This window comes from Spermophilus citellus (genome assembly GCF_964194105.1).
Source record: "Spermophilus citellus genome assembly, chromosome: 10".
NCBI lineage: Eukaryota > Metazoa > Chordata > Mammalia > Rodentia > Sciuridae > Spermophilus > Spermophilus citellus.
This window is the reverse complement of record NC_138197.1, coordinates 109,941,127-109,956,740: the sequence shown is the minus strand read 5'-3', so window position 1 is coordinate 109,956,740 and position 15,614 is coordinate 109,941,127. Positions and strand designations below refer to the sequence as shown.

At 40.5% G+C, this 15,614-nt stretch overlaps 1 protein-coding gene across 1 annotated transcript in view; it reads right to left on the bottom strand.

Moving 5' to 3' along the window:
* Window positions 1-15,614, bottom strand: part of PLEKHG7 (pleckstrin homology and RhoGEF domain containing G7) — a gene marked incomplete at its 5' end in the record, with an annotated part of 68,855 nt that overhangs the window by 7,962 nt on the left and 45,279 nt on the right. Inside the window, 5 exons of the mRNA XM_081311923.1 lie at window positions 109-262; window positions 4,665-4,744; window positions 11,067-11,160; window positions 11,488-11,603; window positions 13,564-13,738. Coding sequence (XP_081168049.1) covers window positions 109-262; window positions 4,665-4,744; window positions 11,067-11,160; window positions 11,488-11,603; window positions 13,564-13,738 — 619 coding nt within the window. The remainder of the gene's footprint in view (window positions 1-108; window positions 263-4,664; window positions 4,745-11,066; window positions 11,161-11,487; window positions 11,604-13,563; window positions 13,739-15,614) is intronic.

Below are 15,614 nucleotides of genomic sequence, written 5' to 3'. Positions count from 1 at the left end.
ATGTCTTCTATGAAGATTTAAACTAGATTCCTGTCCAGCTATTGAAAATGTCCAATATAAAACCATGATGGCAAGCAGTGGAGTTGCATAATGGAAACAGACACGTACCTGACATGTGGAGCGGATCAATGCTTTTGACAACCAATCTATCTAGTGGAATGGGCTGATCGAGTACTATACAGGAGCCACCCTCTTTTATTACAGTTTGCAGCTCAAGAGTAAGTGAAGGACATAGCAAACCAGTGTCTGCACTCCCAAGTTTCTGAAATTAAAGAGAAAAATAAAGCATTATATGGGAAACAAATGTTGGTGCACATACCTGAAGGATATCCTGATGCAAATAGATTCTTTGAAAGAAGTCTATTTTTTATTTGTTCATTTAGATATAAATATTGGGCTTCATTTTAATATAATTATACAAGCATGAATATAATTGGTTTCAATTCAGTCCCCAGTACTTCTCCCTCTCCTTCCCCCCTCCCTCCCTCCTGTTTCCTCTACTCTATGGCCTTTCTTCGATTTATTTGTAGTTTTTTAAATTAGTGTATTATGGATATAACTGAAGGTAAAATTCACTGTGTTGTCTTCATATATGTATATAAGAGAGTTTGGTTAGATTTATTTCTACTGTATAAACTATTTCTCAACATCTTACTATTTTAAATGGATTCTCAAAAGCATTTTCTCAAACATAGTGATTTAAAGCAAATATATATGACTCCAAATTGAATCACCTAAATAAATAACAGTTGGCATCCATAATTGGGAAACACCTTAATCACCATCACATCACTGGAATCTCTCTCTAGTGTGGAGTTAGATGAATGAAAACGGGATCTTCATGTTGGCCATGCTGTGTGTGGGCTATAGTATGAAACCATAAATAGATTCTATGTTCTAGAATTTGTAAGTAACTGAAATTGTTTCCAATATCTAAGACGTTGAATATTCTGAAAAAGTATAAAGGATGTCATTTGCATGTACTGTAAACAGAACAGTAGAGAAAAAGATAAACTGATAACATTTCTTATTTTTAAATCAAGTTGTGAAGTATGAGCCCAGAATATTGCCTGAATATAACCAATATGGCGCTCCATTAACTTGTGTGCTCTGATTTGCATCATTGAACCACTTTTTTTTTTTGGTACTAAGGATTGAATCCAGGGACACTTACCACTGAGTCACACCCTTATCCCTTATTTTATTTAGAGACAGAGCCTTGTTAAGTTGCTGAAGTGGGCTTTCAATTTGTGATCCTTCTACCTCAGCCTCCTGAGCTACTGGGATTATAGGCCTGTGCCACCATGCCCAGTTTTGCACCACTATTTGAAGTGAAGGTGAGCAGTGCTGGCATTAAGGTTTTTGAAGGGTGTAGAGATGTTTCAGAGTTTGATTTGCTCAGATATGCCAGTCTCTGTAGCTTAAAATAGGAGGCCATACAAATTCTGAAATACTGATTGTCAGTGTTCTCCCACACCCACTCCCTCCCTAGCTAACCATCAGCTATTCATAGATTGATTAATGGGTATCTATTTTATTGCTTTAAGATCTTTAAATTATTTAGCTCAACTGACCAACCTGTCATCAAGAAGCTTGGTTCATTAAAATACATGAGATGCTTACTCTCTTGATATTATCTGTATGAGGCAAGTCATTTGGTAAAGAAGCAAGAGAAATAACACATTAGACCCCCCTCTGAGGGCAGGTGTCTGAGAATCTTGGAGGAGCTGCCCTTCTTTTTTTTTCCTTTTTATTGGTTGTTCACAACATTACAAAGCTCTTGACATATCATATTTCACACATTAGATTGAAGTGGGTTATGAACTCCCAATTTTACCCCAAATGCAGATTGCAGAATCATGTCGGTTACACATCCACAATTTTACATAATGCCCTATTAGTAATTGTTGTATTCTGCTACCTTTCCTATCCCCTACTATCCCCCCTCCCCTCCCCTCCCTTCTTCTCTCTCTACCCCATCTACTGTAATTCATTTCTCTCCTTGTTTATTTTCCCATTCCCCTCACAACCTCTTATATGTAATTTTGTATAGCAATGAGGGTCTCCCTTCATTTCCATGCAATTTCCCTTTTCTCTCCCTTTCCCTCCCATCTCATGTCTCTGTTTAATGTTAATCTTTTCTTCCTACTCTTCCTCCCTGCTCTGTTCATAGTTGCTCTCATTATATCAAAGAAGACATTTGGTATTTGTTTTTTAGGGATTGGCTAGCTTCACTAAGCATAATCTGCTCTAGTGCCATCCATTTCCCTGCAAATTCCATGATTTTGTCATTTTTTAGTGCTGCGTAATATTCCATGGTGTATAAATGCCACATTTTTTTTTATCCATTCATTTATTGAAGGGCATCTGGGTTGGTTCCACAGTCTAGCTATTGTGAATTGTGCTGCTATGAACATCGATGTGGCAGTATCCCTGTAGAATGCTCTTTTAAGGTCTTCAGGGAATAGTCCGAGAAGGGCAATAGCAGGGTCAAATGGTGGTTCCATTCCCAGCTTTCCCAGGAATCTCCATACTGCTTTCCAAATTGGCCGCACCAATTTGCAGTCCCACCAGCAATGTACAAGTGTACCCTTTTCTCCACATCCTCGCCAGCACTTGTTGTTGTTTGACTTCATAGTGGCTGCCAATCTTACTGGAGTGAGATGGTATCTTAGGGTGGTTTTGATTTGCATTTCTCTGACTGCTAGAGATGGTGAGCATTTTTTCATGTACTTGTTGATTGATTGTATATCCTCCTCTGAGAAGTGTCTGTTCAGGTCCTTGGCCCATTTGTTGATTGGGTTATTTGTTATCTTATTGTCTAATTTTTTGAGTTCTTTGTATACTCTGGATATTAGGGCTCTATCTGAAGTGTGAGGGGTAAAAATTTGTTCCCAGGATGTAGGCTCCCTATTTACCTCTCTAATTGTTTCTCTTGCTGAGAAAAAACTTTTTAGTTTAAGTAAGTCCCATTTGTTGATTCTTGTTATTAACTCTTGTGCTATGGGTGTCCTATTAAGGAATTTGGAGCCCGACCCCACAATATGTAGATCGGAGCCAACTTTTTCTTCTATCAGACACAGAGTCTCTGATTTGATATCAAGCTCCTTGATCCATTTTGAGTTAACTTTTGTGCATGGCAAGAGAAAGGGATTCAGTTTCATTTTGTTGCATATGGATTTCCAGTTTTCCCAGCACCATTTGTTGAAGACGCTATCCTTCCTCCATTGCATGCTTTTAGCCCCTTTATCAAATATAAGATAGTTGTAACTTTGTGGATTAGTCTCTGTGTCCTCTATTCTATACCATTGGTCCACCCGCCTGTTTTGGTACCAGTACCATGCTGTTTTTGTCACTATTGCTCTGTAATATAGTTTGAAATCTGGTATCGCTATACCACCTGATTCACACTTCCTGCTTAGAATTGCTTTTGCTATTCTGGGTCTTTTATTTTTCCATATGAATTTCATGATTGCTTTATCTATTTCTACAAGAAATGCCGTTGGGATTTTGATTGGCATTGCATTAAACCTATAGAGAACTTTTGGTAATATCGCCATTTTGATGATGTTAGTTCTGCCTATCCATGAACAGGGTATATTTTTCCATCTTCTAAGATCTTCTTCTACTTCTCTCTTTAGGGTTCTGTAGTTTTCATTGTATAAGTCTTTCACCTCTTTTGTTAGGTTGATTCCCAAGTATTTTATTTTTTTTGAGGATATTGTGAATGGAGTGTTTTTCCTCATTTCCGTTTCAGAAGTTTTGTCACTAATATACAGAAATGCCTTTGATTTATGCGTGTTGATTTTATATCCTGCCACTTTGCTGAATTCATTTATTAGTTCTAGTAGTTTCTTTGTAGACCCTTTTAGGTCTTCTAAGTATAGAATCATGTCGTCTGCAAATAGTGATAATTTAAGTTCTTCTTTTCCTATTTTTATGCCTTTAATTTCTTTTGTCTGTCTAATTAGGAGCTGCCCTTCTTGAGACTACTCACACTCACCATTCAGGGAGCAGACTATGAAACAAGGGGTCAGAAAGAAAGGCTTTGGACCATCAGACCAGTAACTTAATTAATAGTGACAAACAACATCAGTGATAATAAGGGTAACAGTAATACTTAAGAAATATGAGAAATCCCTACTCTTTATAGCCCCTAGGTGACTCTTTTTTTTTCTGTGACACCAGCTGTACATATTTGGCCTCTGCAGTTCTTATACAGGTAGACACTGAAAGATCACAGCTCTTTCTAACGTCTATCTTCCCAAACATCATTTCTCAAGAATAATGTGAGCTTTCAAATCAGAATGAGTGGTGGATACTATTTTGCCACATGGCCACACACAGGTTGGAGGGTCCCCACACTGGCAGCTCCAAGGTGGCCAATTTGTAAGTGCCAATGTAGACAAAGACATTTTGGGATTCCTCAGCTTAGTCAGGTCAGGCCCCATGGTTTCTGTATACCTTGAGGGTATACAGACTAAGTTGTTCTTAAATGGATATCTCCCTTAACAAACTTGAGAAATGCAATTTGCTTATTATTTATATAAATTTTTAGAGGGAAAGATCCAATTGAACGTATAAGAATATTGTGTGGTTTGAACAGAGCCTATTTGAAATATTTTTTTAATCTAATTTAGAAATGTATTTAGAAATAGTTTTACCTTTTTGCTGCGTTTAGTTTTTGTAATTAAGAGGAAATCATCAAAGAGGAAGAGATACACATCTAGGAATCTTGTGCTTTCTGAGAAAAGAAAGAGAAGGTTAAAATGGGGACTTGAAATAGTAGGTAGAATTTTTTTTTTCTTTTTAAATCAAAGAATCTCTTAGAAAACAAAACAGGGTGGGCTTGTAGCTCAGGGAGATCCCATCAAGTGAATCAGAAAACTGTCTTCCTCAGCGTTGAATTGATTTCTTCCTAAGACCTGATTAGAGCTCAAGCTTTCAACTTTAAGGACATTGTATTTGTGATGCATTTCAAGAAAATCTAAGGTAACTCATGATATTTTCTATGGTTTCAACTAAGCCCAGTACAAATCCATTAGCAAATTGAACTTGCTGCATTTTTCCATCTTAACTCAACTATTTGGGTGGTCACTGGCCATGACCCATGTTTACTCAGAAAAAAAAAAGAGATGTTTTTGTCCTTGTTATAAACTGAACTGGGACCGCCTACCCCAATTCATACATTGAAGCCCTAACCCCAGTGTGGTTGTATATGGAGTAAGGAAGTAATTAAGGTAAAATAGGTCATGAGGCTAACCCAATAGGATTAGTGTCCTCTCTCTCTGCCATATGAGGACACAATAAGAAGGAGGACATCCACAGGCCAGGAAGAGAGCCTGCCCAGGAACCACCAGGAACAAAATAGGCTAGTGCCTCCATCGGAGACTTCTGCCTCCAATGTATGAGAAATGCTTTCTGTTGCCACCTGGTCTATGGAATTTTGTTTGGATGCTCTGTTTGACTAAAACAGTCATTAAACTACTTATTTCCCATGTTTCACAATGTGTCTATATAATTAAATATTATCCACATAGTTTTAAGATTACAAACTTTTCTGGTAACTGAGCCAGTATAGGTGGTGAATGATTGGGCTAGAAAGATGGGGGCTGATTCAGGAGGAAATGAAATGTTAACACCTTCAGGACACTTCCCCCTCCTCTACCTGTTGCCAAGGTGACCCGCCTCCAGGGGACTGTTCCTGCCTATAAGGAGTTGTTAATGAATGAATGCCTCCTGGGCCGCTGGCTTCCTTTCCCCACCCAGGATCACTCCACCTGTGGCCCACCTTTAGGGTTGCTAGTCATGTAGCAGGAAGGCAGATGGAGAGAGACAGGATGGGGGAGAAGAGAGCATGAGAACAAAGGAAATCTAAAATGTATAAAAGGGGCAGAACACCCCCCCTTCCTCAGACACCCAGCTCCAGGGACCCTTCTCTGCAGAGAAGTCTGTCTCTGTTCTATCCTTTAAATAAAACTTGCATCACCATTTCTTGGGTGTTCAACTTCAACATCTGGGGAAACAGAACTGATTGATTCTCATCATTGACATCAATACCATTTTTGATAAGTTATTTAAGGCAAATAGGCTTTTCTACTTTTCCCTAAGAAAGAAATAGTAGAGAAGAGAAATCAAATATTAGAATAAAGTATCTCTTTCCTCATTTTACTCTATTCATTAGAAATTAGAAAAATAAATGGTTAAATTTAAGTGATTTCAGAGGAAAAGACAGTTTGGAAGGAATGTGACAGGTACTTATAAGAAATCAAGTAATTCTTTTTTTTCCTTGTTTGTTTTTTTTAGTTGTAGATGAACAAAATACCTTTATTTTATTCATTTATTTTTATGTGGTGCTGAGGATTGAACCCAGTGCCTCACACATGCTAGACAAGTGCTCTACCACTGAGCCACAACCCAGCCCAAGTAATTATTTTTGTTTGTTCTACTTATTTTATTCATTTGTATTAATCTGCTTTCACTCCTAGAAAATAGGTGGCAATGACCAAAAAATGAATAGATAAAGTATTTAGGATTCATTTCTACTTTCTTCTCTTGTATTAAGATTAAAGATCCTTCTATGTTTGTATAGAAGAGAAATCAGAAAGCATATTCAATTATCCTTGCATGTTTTTAAAGATTGGTATTGCCTCACAAATAGTGTTTTCCTTTTCATAAATCAGGCTATGCAAAGACTGCTGTTTGTCCCTCAAAAACCTTCTCCCCTTCTCTTGTGATAATGAACTTCCTGAGTTTTAGTGGGTACACATCCACAGAGAATAAATAGTACATCTCCTGTTTTCCCTTATAGCTGGATATGACCAAGGAACTAAATTCTGAGTCACATTGCCACTTATGAGTCATATCCTGGGAGGGTGGGCTGAGTCCTTTCGCGGCCCCCTCCTCCTCACGTTGGTGGGTCACCCTGGGACACACAGAAGAAAGCAATGTCTAAGAGACAGCAATAACACAGAGGAAGTTGGGTCCCTAAACATTTCATGGAGTGGAGCAGTCCTATAGTTTGGGATTGAACACGAGAGAGGAATAATCTTTTAAAATAATTGATATCTCTCCAGTGGCTGAATCTATATCTCAGCTAACACAGAGGGTAGGAATGGGATGTCTGGACAGTATTAGATCTTCCATCTTGGTCAACTCAGGCTGCAGTAATAAAATATCATAAGCTAGGTGCCTTAAACCATACAAATTTATTTCCCACAATTCAGGAGGCTGGGAAATCCATGCTCAAAGTACTGGCCGATTTAACTCCCAGGGAGGGCTCTCTTCCCACTTGCAGATGGCTGTCTTCCAATATGTCCTCCGTGGCAAAGGAAGAGAACAAGCTCTCTTGTGTCCTGCTGTGAGGGCACATAACCAATTAGATCAGGGCTCCACTCTTGTGCCTCATTTTATCTTAATTACTTCCCATACACCTTACACCGGGGGTTAGGGCCTCAGTATATGGACTGTGTGTGCACAGCAGGGAGGGGGTGTGATTCAGTCCATAGCAACCCGTAAGACCTGTTTATTTGTTTTTCTCACCTTCTGCTGCTCTCACATGAATTAGCTTGATGAGCACTGTTAAAAAATGAAATAATTTTATGTTTTCTTCTTAATTTCATATGAACAAATGGGTAACAAAGACCTTCTATGTCCTAGACTTTATTGTAGGAAATTTTGATTGTTTTCGAACAGCTTATGGAGCCCCCCATGTTCCACCAAGTAGCCAACAAACTTGGAACATCTATTGTGCATCAGTCATTTAGACACTGTCCTGCCTTCAGGGAGCTTTAGTTCTAGGGGAGCCAATTTGTAGCAAACCTGCAAACAAGGTCTAAAATAAGATAGACATATCTAGAAATGATTATTGCTAGGGAGAAAAATATGATCATTTCTGAAAGTGAAGGACTGAGGAGGAAGATGGTAAGTTCCAAGTCAGTTCACATTATTCCAGTAGTTTAAGGCTATTGAAGCCCAGTGATAACTTTCACCGAGAGTCATTTCTCTTGGGTAATGAACACGGTGAGTTGGGAATTAGAATGATATAATTGCTATGCAACCTGACCTGAGACTTACACATTTTTGCAATGGTGTGTCAACCTGGTCTTTCTTGTCTTCATAGATTCTGAACTGTGGTAGAGCATGGAGCAGCACTACCGCCTTTTACTTCTGTTCTGCAGCAGTGTGAACAGCACCTGCACTTTGGGTGTTACAGCTGTGGGGCAGACAGAACCTACCCCTCACTGACTGTTTTATTTAGAGCTGCCAGTCGGAAGGGAGCAATACATTTGGGAAGGAAGCACACAGCCTGAATGCCAACGGCAATTATGGTTAGGCTCTGAAAGTTATGAAAATGAGTACCTTCCGGCAATAAAAAAGGAACATACTTATTTGGTCACCATAGTACAGTTTTGAAGACTGGAAGAAATTTGGAAACACAATCTACGCATCAAGTTTCATTACCATCATTGTCATCGTCATCATCATTATTAACATTTAGAGAGGAGGTTAAGGAAATTTTATCAGTTTTCCCAGAGCCACATTTGGTGCTAGATCCCCTGATTTTTTTCTTTCTCTTTTTTTAAATCGCTGCTGGGATTGAGCACAGGGCCTTGTGCATGGCAAACTTGAGCTCTACCACTGACCTACTTCCCCAGAACCTCCGCTGATTCTTGGCTCAGTACTTTTCCCATCCAAAAACAATGTCCAATTTCTTCTAATGCTATTATCCCTGCCCCATCAAATCCCTGTTCAACTCTAAAGCAGAGTTCCACTGACTTGAAACTTGATTCCCTGCTATACTCTATGGGGGTCTCCTCTCTGCTGGAATTTTCTTAAACCAGATTCTACCATCAAACAATGTCCTGGTATTAGTAATGAGCTACATCTCATCCCCATTCTGCCACAGGTGATTCTATAAGAAGAATTTTCTAGAAAAGGTGGGTCTATGTGTAAAGTACTGGCCAAGTCTTAGGTGAATCTCCACCTGTGCTTCCATGACAGTACATGACAGATGTTCGATCAGCTTGCCTATGACTTCCCATCATGCCTGCACCTGAACCTTACATTGACTCCCTGACCACTCCCTCCATCAATACAGATTATAACACTTGAAGGCATCTGTGGTCTATTTCCTCTTCATCCACGGTATCAATCAAAAAGTCTTTCTGTTCTGCCTCTGAATGCCAATGGCATTCTTGCATTTATCCTTTGCTATCATGCTCATTTCTTACATAGACCAGTGCCTCTCACACTGGCAGGAGGTTGGCAGGTAGAGGGAACAGGAAACAAAATCTCTGATAACTTTAGGTGGAGGCCAGTTTTGGAGGGAGAGGCATATGTTTTTAGAGCAGGAAACAATAAAATTCTTGCTTCATTATTTTGATTTAGCCTTGTCATAATATATAATTACGTTGAAATGATCAGTAACGTTAAAGAAAAGTTGAAACTGTTGTCTTTCTACACAAAAGTGAGGGGTGGTGAATTATTGGCTAAGGATGGTTGAGTTCCACTGCCTTAGGGGCTTCCTATTCCCCTGGCTTCTCCACTGAACTTCCTGCCCCATCTTCCTGCTTTGGGATCCCTGGGCCATTTTGTGCATTGTTTCTAGAAAACTCTCTTTTCAGCACCCTTAAAGGTTTATCACATACAAAGAACTCAATAACTAGGGCTACGGGTATAGCTCACGGGAGAGTGCATGCTTAGCATATGAGGTCCTGGGTTCAATTCCCTGTGTGTGCATGCACACATGCATGTGCTCACACACAACCACACACACACACACATATAGAGGAATGCAAGGACTTCTCCTTGCTTGTGTTTCCTAGCTGGCTCCCTCTGTCTTCCAGGCAGCTGCTGTGATTCTGGAAACCTACCAGGCCCTGCTGTTTACCTGCTGGGTGACCTTGAGCATGATAGGAAACTTCCCTGGCTCAGATTCCTCACCTGAAGCATGGGACTGATCAACTTCTCTGTATACTGCAGAAGAAGGCAATTCCTGAAAAGCACTTTGATATAAACTGCTGGACACACCCATCCTCCCTTTCTGACCTCAGGCAGGGATTACTGACTGAGAAATTATCCCCAGAATCTCCTCACAGGATCTCATGCCAATGTTAATGGGCAACTAGCACAGTAGGTGCCCAAGCAATATTTTATGCAGAAGTAACTAAATGAATGATTGCAGATCCCACTTCAGTCAGGCAGCCCTTTCTGATCACCTTACTATTTATTGAAGGTGGACTTTAGGTCCATAATTATTTCAAGCGGTTCTACAGCTATTGGCTTATTTACTCATCATGACAAAGAGGGGACACTGAAACAGGAAAAATCCTGTGACCGGCCCAAGATTAAATAGGCAGAAAATTCTGAGCTGGGAGTGGACCAGGCATAGCCGGGGCTCATAAGTTCTAGATCCTGCCATGAGTCTATCCTCTCAAGAGGCTTCTGCCTCCCAGCCTCTTCCGCTCTCCTCTCTTCATTCTGGATGTCTTCCCTCTTGTCCCATTCCTCAAAGTTCACCTCCAGTCCCATGTGTCCCAAGAAGCTTTCCTGGGCCCTTCAGCCTATAGACTCTCTTCTGAACTTATACTTCAGCTCTGGCAAGTGAGATAGAACCTCCCGACTGGAGGGAAAGATACACAGAGCATTATTCCCTATCTTGTAGTGGTACCTACCAGGCAGGACGTGTGTCCTATCAGTTCTCAGTAAATACTTGGTAGCTTGAGTGCCCAGCTCACCGGGGCCGGGAGTGAAGTGATGATGTGATGACATTGACTGCTGACATTGACTGAGAACTACTCTATGCCAGACCTTGAACTTGTGTGCATGTATACCTATTTTTTTTTGTTTTGTTTTCACAGCAATATTATGAAATAGATAAAATTACCCTATCTTACAGAGAGTAAGTTCCATTGTGCAGTGTTCATTCAAGCTGGTTGCTCTCTGGTTCAGATCCACTGCTACCCAGGACACAGGTAAACACAGTTCTCCCCATCCTTCAACCAACAGCAATGGAGCAAATTATAAAGCAGCAAAGATGGTGGATTTTTAAACCAGTTATTTACCTGCAAGAGTTAATTTTCCTTCATAGAGAAGGTGTCTGTTGGTTGGAGACAAGATGTGTTCTGCTGTGTGGTCCTTAAAAATGTGTTTCAAACACTTGCAAAACAAGGAAGAAAAATAAAAGAGATGTTGTTAGTGATTGAAAAAGAACATGGGCCCGGGGCAATCAACTCCATCTAGAAAATTCAAGATGTTTAGAAATGCTAGTAGTCAGACTCCAGGATGGGAAAGGGTGGGAAAATCTCTCTGAGGGACCCCCCCGAAGAATGGCATGAGGGCAGGGGGAAGAGCTTTACCTCTTGCCAATAAAACTAGATTTATCCTTCAAGTGGACAGTGGGGGACTTTCTAAGATTATTGTATTTCCACCTGAATGCCAGACTTCCAGAAAAGGATGCAAGTCCTTAGTGATCCTTTTTTGTACCTCTGGAATGAAAAACCTTTTATCTCTATCCCAAAGTGGAGGCCATATTATAATCTCCTGTAGATGTCTGAACTTTTGGAAATTGTCAAGCCACTTCACTTTTCCTTCAAGATCTCCTGAAAGACAAGACACATCCAATGTATTTTTGAAGGCGTGACACACACCACAGTATCAATTTTAACCAATACTCACAGTAATCAGAGATACCGACTGGCCCTGGAGCAAATCAAAATTTAGGTGGGCTTAATATAATCCTTGCTATTTAAATATCTGAAAAATTCACTAATTTAAAACCAGCCTTTTGCAGAGAAAGATAATACTAATAAAATCTTGGTGGTCTTTCTTATATGCCACACCATACATAGCCTATAAGTAGAGGAAGAAAAAAAAAATACTAGACCAGCAAAGACAAATATATCTTTTTGTCCTAATCATAAAGCATACTATTACTTCAAGACAGGGATGATATTTTCTGGTAAGAACTTGATTTGCTCTTTGAAGATTTTTATTAATTTTCCAACAATATGTTGTTGCTATGGAGAACTTTAAAAAATTTATTTTATTGGTTCTTCTTAGTTATACATGATAGTAGAATCCATTTTGATAAAATTATACAAGTCTAGGATACATCTTATTCTAATTAGAACCCCATTCTTGTGGGTGGGCATGATGGTGAGGTTCACTCGGGTATTTTCATAGGTGTACATAATAAAATTCTTAGATTTATTCTACTTTCTGTCCTCTTCCTATTCCTCCTCCCTTTATTTTGTTCCCCTTTGTCTAATCTACTGAACTTCTCTTCTTCCCCTTCCTCCCCTTTATTGTGTTTAGCTTCCACATATCAGCGAAAACATTCAAACTCTGGCTTTTGGGGATTGGCTTACTTCACTTATATTCTCCAGAGCCATCCATTTAATGGCAAATGTCATGAATTCATTTTTCTTTATGGCTGAGTAATATTCCATTGTGTATATAAACTGCAATTTCTTTATCCATTCATCTGTTGATGGATATCTAGGCTGGTTTCCTAGCTTAGCTATTGTGAATTGTGCTTCTATAAACTATTGAGGTTTTGGAATAACGTTTGAAAGCATGGGGGCAAATGAGAGACCCATAGAATCACCATCACAAGGTTTGTGGAACCCTGGAGAATTTGTCACATTTAAGGAGATACACTTAAAGGACACCCTTCCTTCCACAGTAGGAAGCAAACTCTTATTGAGATATCTCCAGTGGATTTGCTTTTATCTTCCCATCCAAGTGATCCTCAATTACTTTAAAAGCTTTTAAAAAGAATTGATCTTTAATTGAACTTGTTGCTTTGTTATTTGATAAACTTAATTCCAATTCCTTAGGTTATTTTGGAATTTTTCAGAAAAAAAAAATTGGAAAAGTGGAAAGGACAATCCCACTGCATTGCTATTTATTTTGTTTTTGAATTGGCAAAGGAACACAAATATGTTATTTTTGTACAGCTGTTAATCATCAATTGGAAGTGTTCCCTTTTGATGCCCACCAGGAAATCTTGCACTATGGGCATGTATCATGGACTTTATTTGAATTTTAATTATACAGAGATACCTAGGTACACTTCAATCATCCCAGGGTGTGTTCAATTCCTATCCCCAGATTTCTGTTCTTCTTGTAGTTGGCATTATTTTTTTTTGCAATGGCCCCGGACTTCATGATTTTTAAAATATGATGAGTATAATTTATCCTCTAGTTAGTTTTCCATGGGGCCGACTGCCGTTTGCTTTGTGTGTGGATTCAGAATGCATGTTAAAAATGAAGTGCCTTCAGTTATCTGGGAAGAAGAGCCCTTTCTGCCTGACCTCGCTTCTGAAACCCTTGGAGACAGAGCCACGTCCTGTGTTGACTTGGTGTTGGATTCTCATCAGTTCGCCAGGATGTGACCAGACCCATTGTTTTGTGTGTGTGATCTGTAACACCCTCAGATGTGGATCCCATTTCCCAGAGTTGTGACCTCAAGTCAATGGAATTGCCTTCCGGGATGAAGCCCAGGAGCCCTGGGGCCCCCCGACTCTTCTATTAAGCTCACATATCTCCAGGACTTACGGATTGACTTCTCCACCTTCTCCTTGATGGAGTAGATCATGATCTTCTCAGTGGAGTCTGAGCTCCGTTTCCAGATATTCTTCAGCAACAAAGGGTATCGAGTAAGCCTGTGTAGCGGGGCCACTAGCAGCTCAGGCAGGTGCAGCCGTCTGCACTGTGCGTTTTGCTCACACCACTGGGGAAGGCAAAAGCAAAGGCATCAGAGTACCACCTGCCCCATTGCGGCACTGAGAAGCCTGGACCCAAGAAATTCTCAGAGATCTGAAAGGAATGCCCCTGCCAGGTGGCTGGGAAAACTTACAAGCCATGGACTCACCTTTGATTTTGAAAACTCCATTATAAACTGTCTGTAGCAAGCATCCATGTACCGGTGACAGATTCAGGCTTCTGACACTGGGTTCTTAGGTGTGATCAAGAGAATTATTGCACCTTACTGACTAACAGTGTTACTTGTTGGTTAAAGAAAGGCAAGGCTCCTTCATCTGTTTTGCCTTCCTAAAACGGTGATGAGGGCAGAGGTCAGCAGACCCAGCCGTATCCTACTGCTCAGTTCTCCTAAATGGGGAACTGAATCAAGACTTAGTTGTAAAAAAAAAGTTTAATACTCACTAAATACCCCCTTTCCCCACACACACCCCTCAAAACACCCTTTGTGGTGGAGATAAGTTCCCGTCTTGCTTACACGTCTCATGGAGAGTTTAATTTTGCCCATTAGCTTCTCCTAGTCTCTGGCCCTTGAGAGATTTCTGGTTTCACCAGTTTGGTTCCCGTTCTTGTTGTGATGCATGATTAGGAGCATTGAGAATCAAGACTGAAGAGAAAGAAAAGGGGAATGGAAGGAGCTTTGCTTGTTGGGTCACATCCTTGACTCTTCCTTGCTGGGAAGTATCAGGGCAATGATCAAAAATGAAAATTGAAATCCAAGAGGCTAAGTTGAGCCACATGATTCAGAGCAAACCAGAAGGAGGACAGAGTGAAGGATGCACACACAGTTGTAATCGTGAGTGTCTGGAGTTGGGGTTTGGGGAAAGAGGCAGTTCTAGAGTATGCAAGCACAGGCGGAGACGGGAAAAGGAAGATGTATTGTGATGAGCTATACCCCGGAGTTCTATAAGTGATATTTGAGAAACACAAGTAAAGGTGACAATAGCTTGCATTAGTTTTGTCTGTTAGCTGCTTCTTTTTCTTCCTTTCTTTTTATTTTTTTGGTTTCGGGGAATTGAATCCAGGGGTGCTTAACCAAGGAGCAACATCCCAGCCCTTTTTGATATTTTGTTTAGAGACAGGATCTCACTGAGTTGCTTAGGGCCTCTTTGCGTTGCTGAGGCTAGCTTTGAACTTGTGATCCTGCTGCCTCAGCCTCCGGAGATGCTGGGATCACAGGTGTGCACCACCATGCCCGGCTGATAGCTATTTCTTTGAATGTGACACTTCCTTGAATATAAGAGCCCTGGATTTTTTGAAGGTGACATATGCTGCGTGGAGGCAGGTTGCTGGCATCTATGCAGAAAGGTATGCTGAGGAGTATTGTTGAAGGTGTATTCTCTTCCTCTTCACTCACCCACCCACTCAGGCCCAGTCGATCCTGAGTTCAAATACAAAGGGGTTATTAATATGGGCAGAATATTTGTGTCCCTTCAAAATTCCATATGTTGAAATCCCAGTGGGATGAAATCACGAGGTGGGGTCCTTGGGAGGTGATGAGGTCACCAGGGGAACCCCTTACAAATGGGATATCAGTGCTCTTATAAAAGGGGCCTCAGAGAACTCTCTAACTCTCTTCCCAACCATGGAAGAATTCAATAAGAAAGCAGCAGCGGTCTACAACTCAGAACCTGGCCGTGCTGGCACCCTGACTTCAGATTTCTAGACTCCAGGGCTGTGAGAAGTAAATTTCTGTTGTTTTGAGCTCTCAGTCTCTGGTGCTGTGGGACAGCCGTCCAGATCAGCTAAGGCAGGGATCCTGCCCTCACATCAGTATTTTCCTGCTCTAGACTTTTCCTCATTTTCACCTTTATTCTCAGTTTCTGCCGAGGTGAACTCCTTTGCCT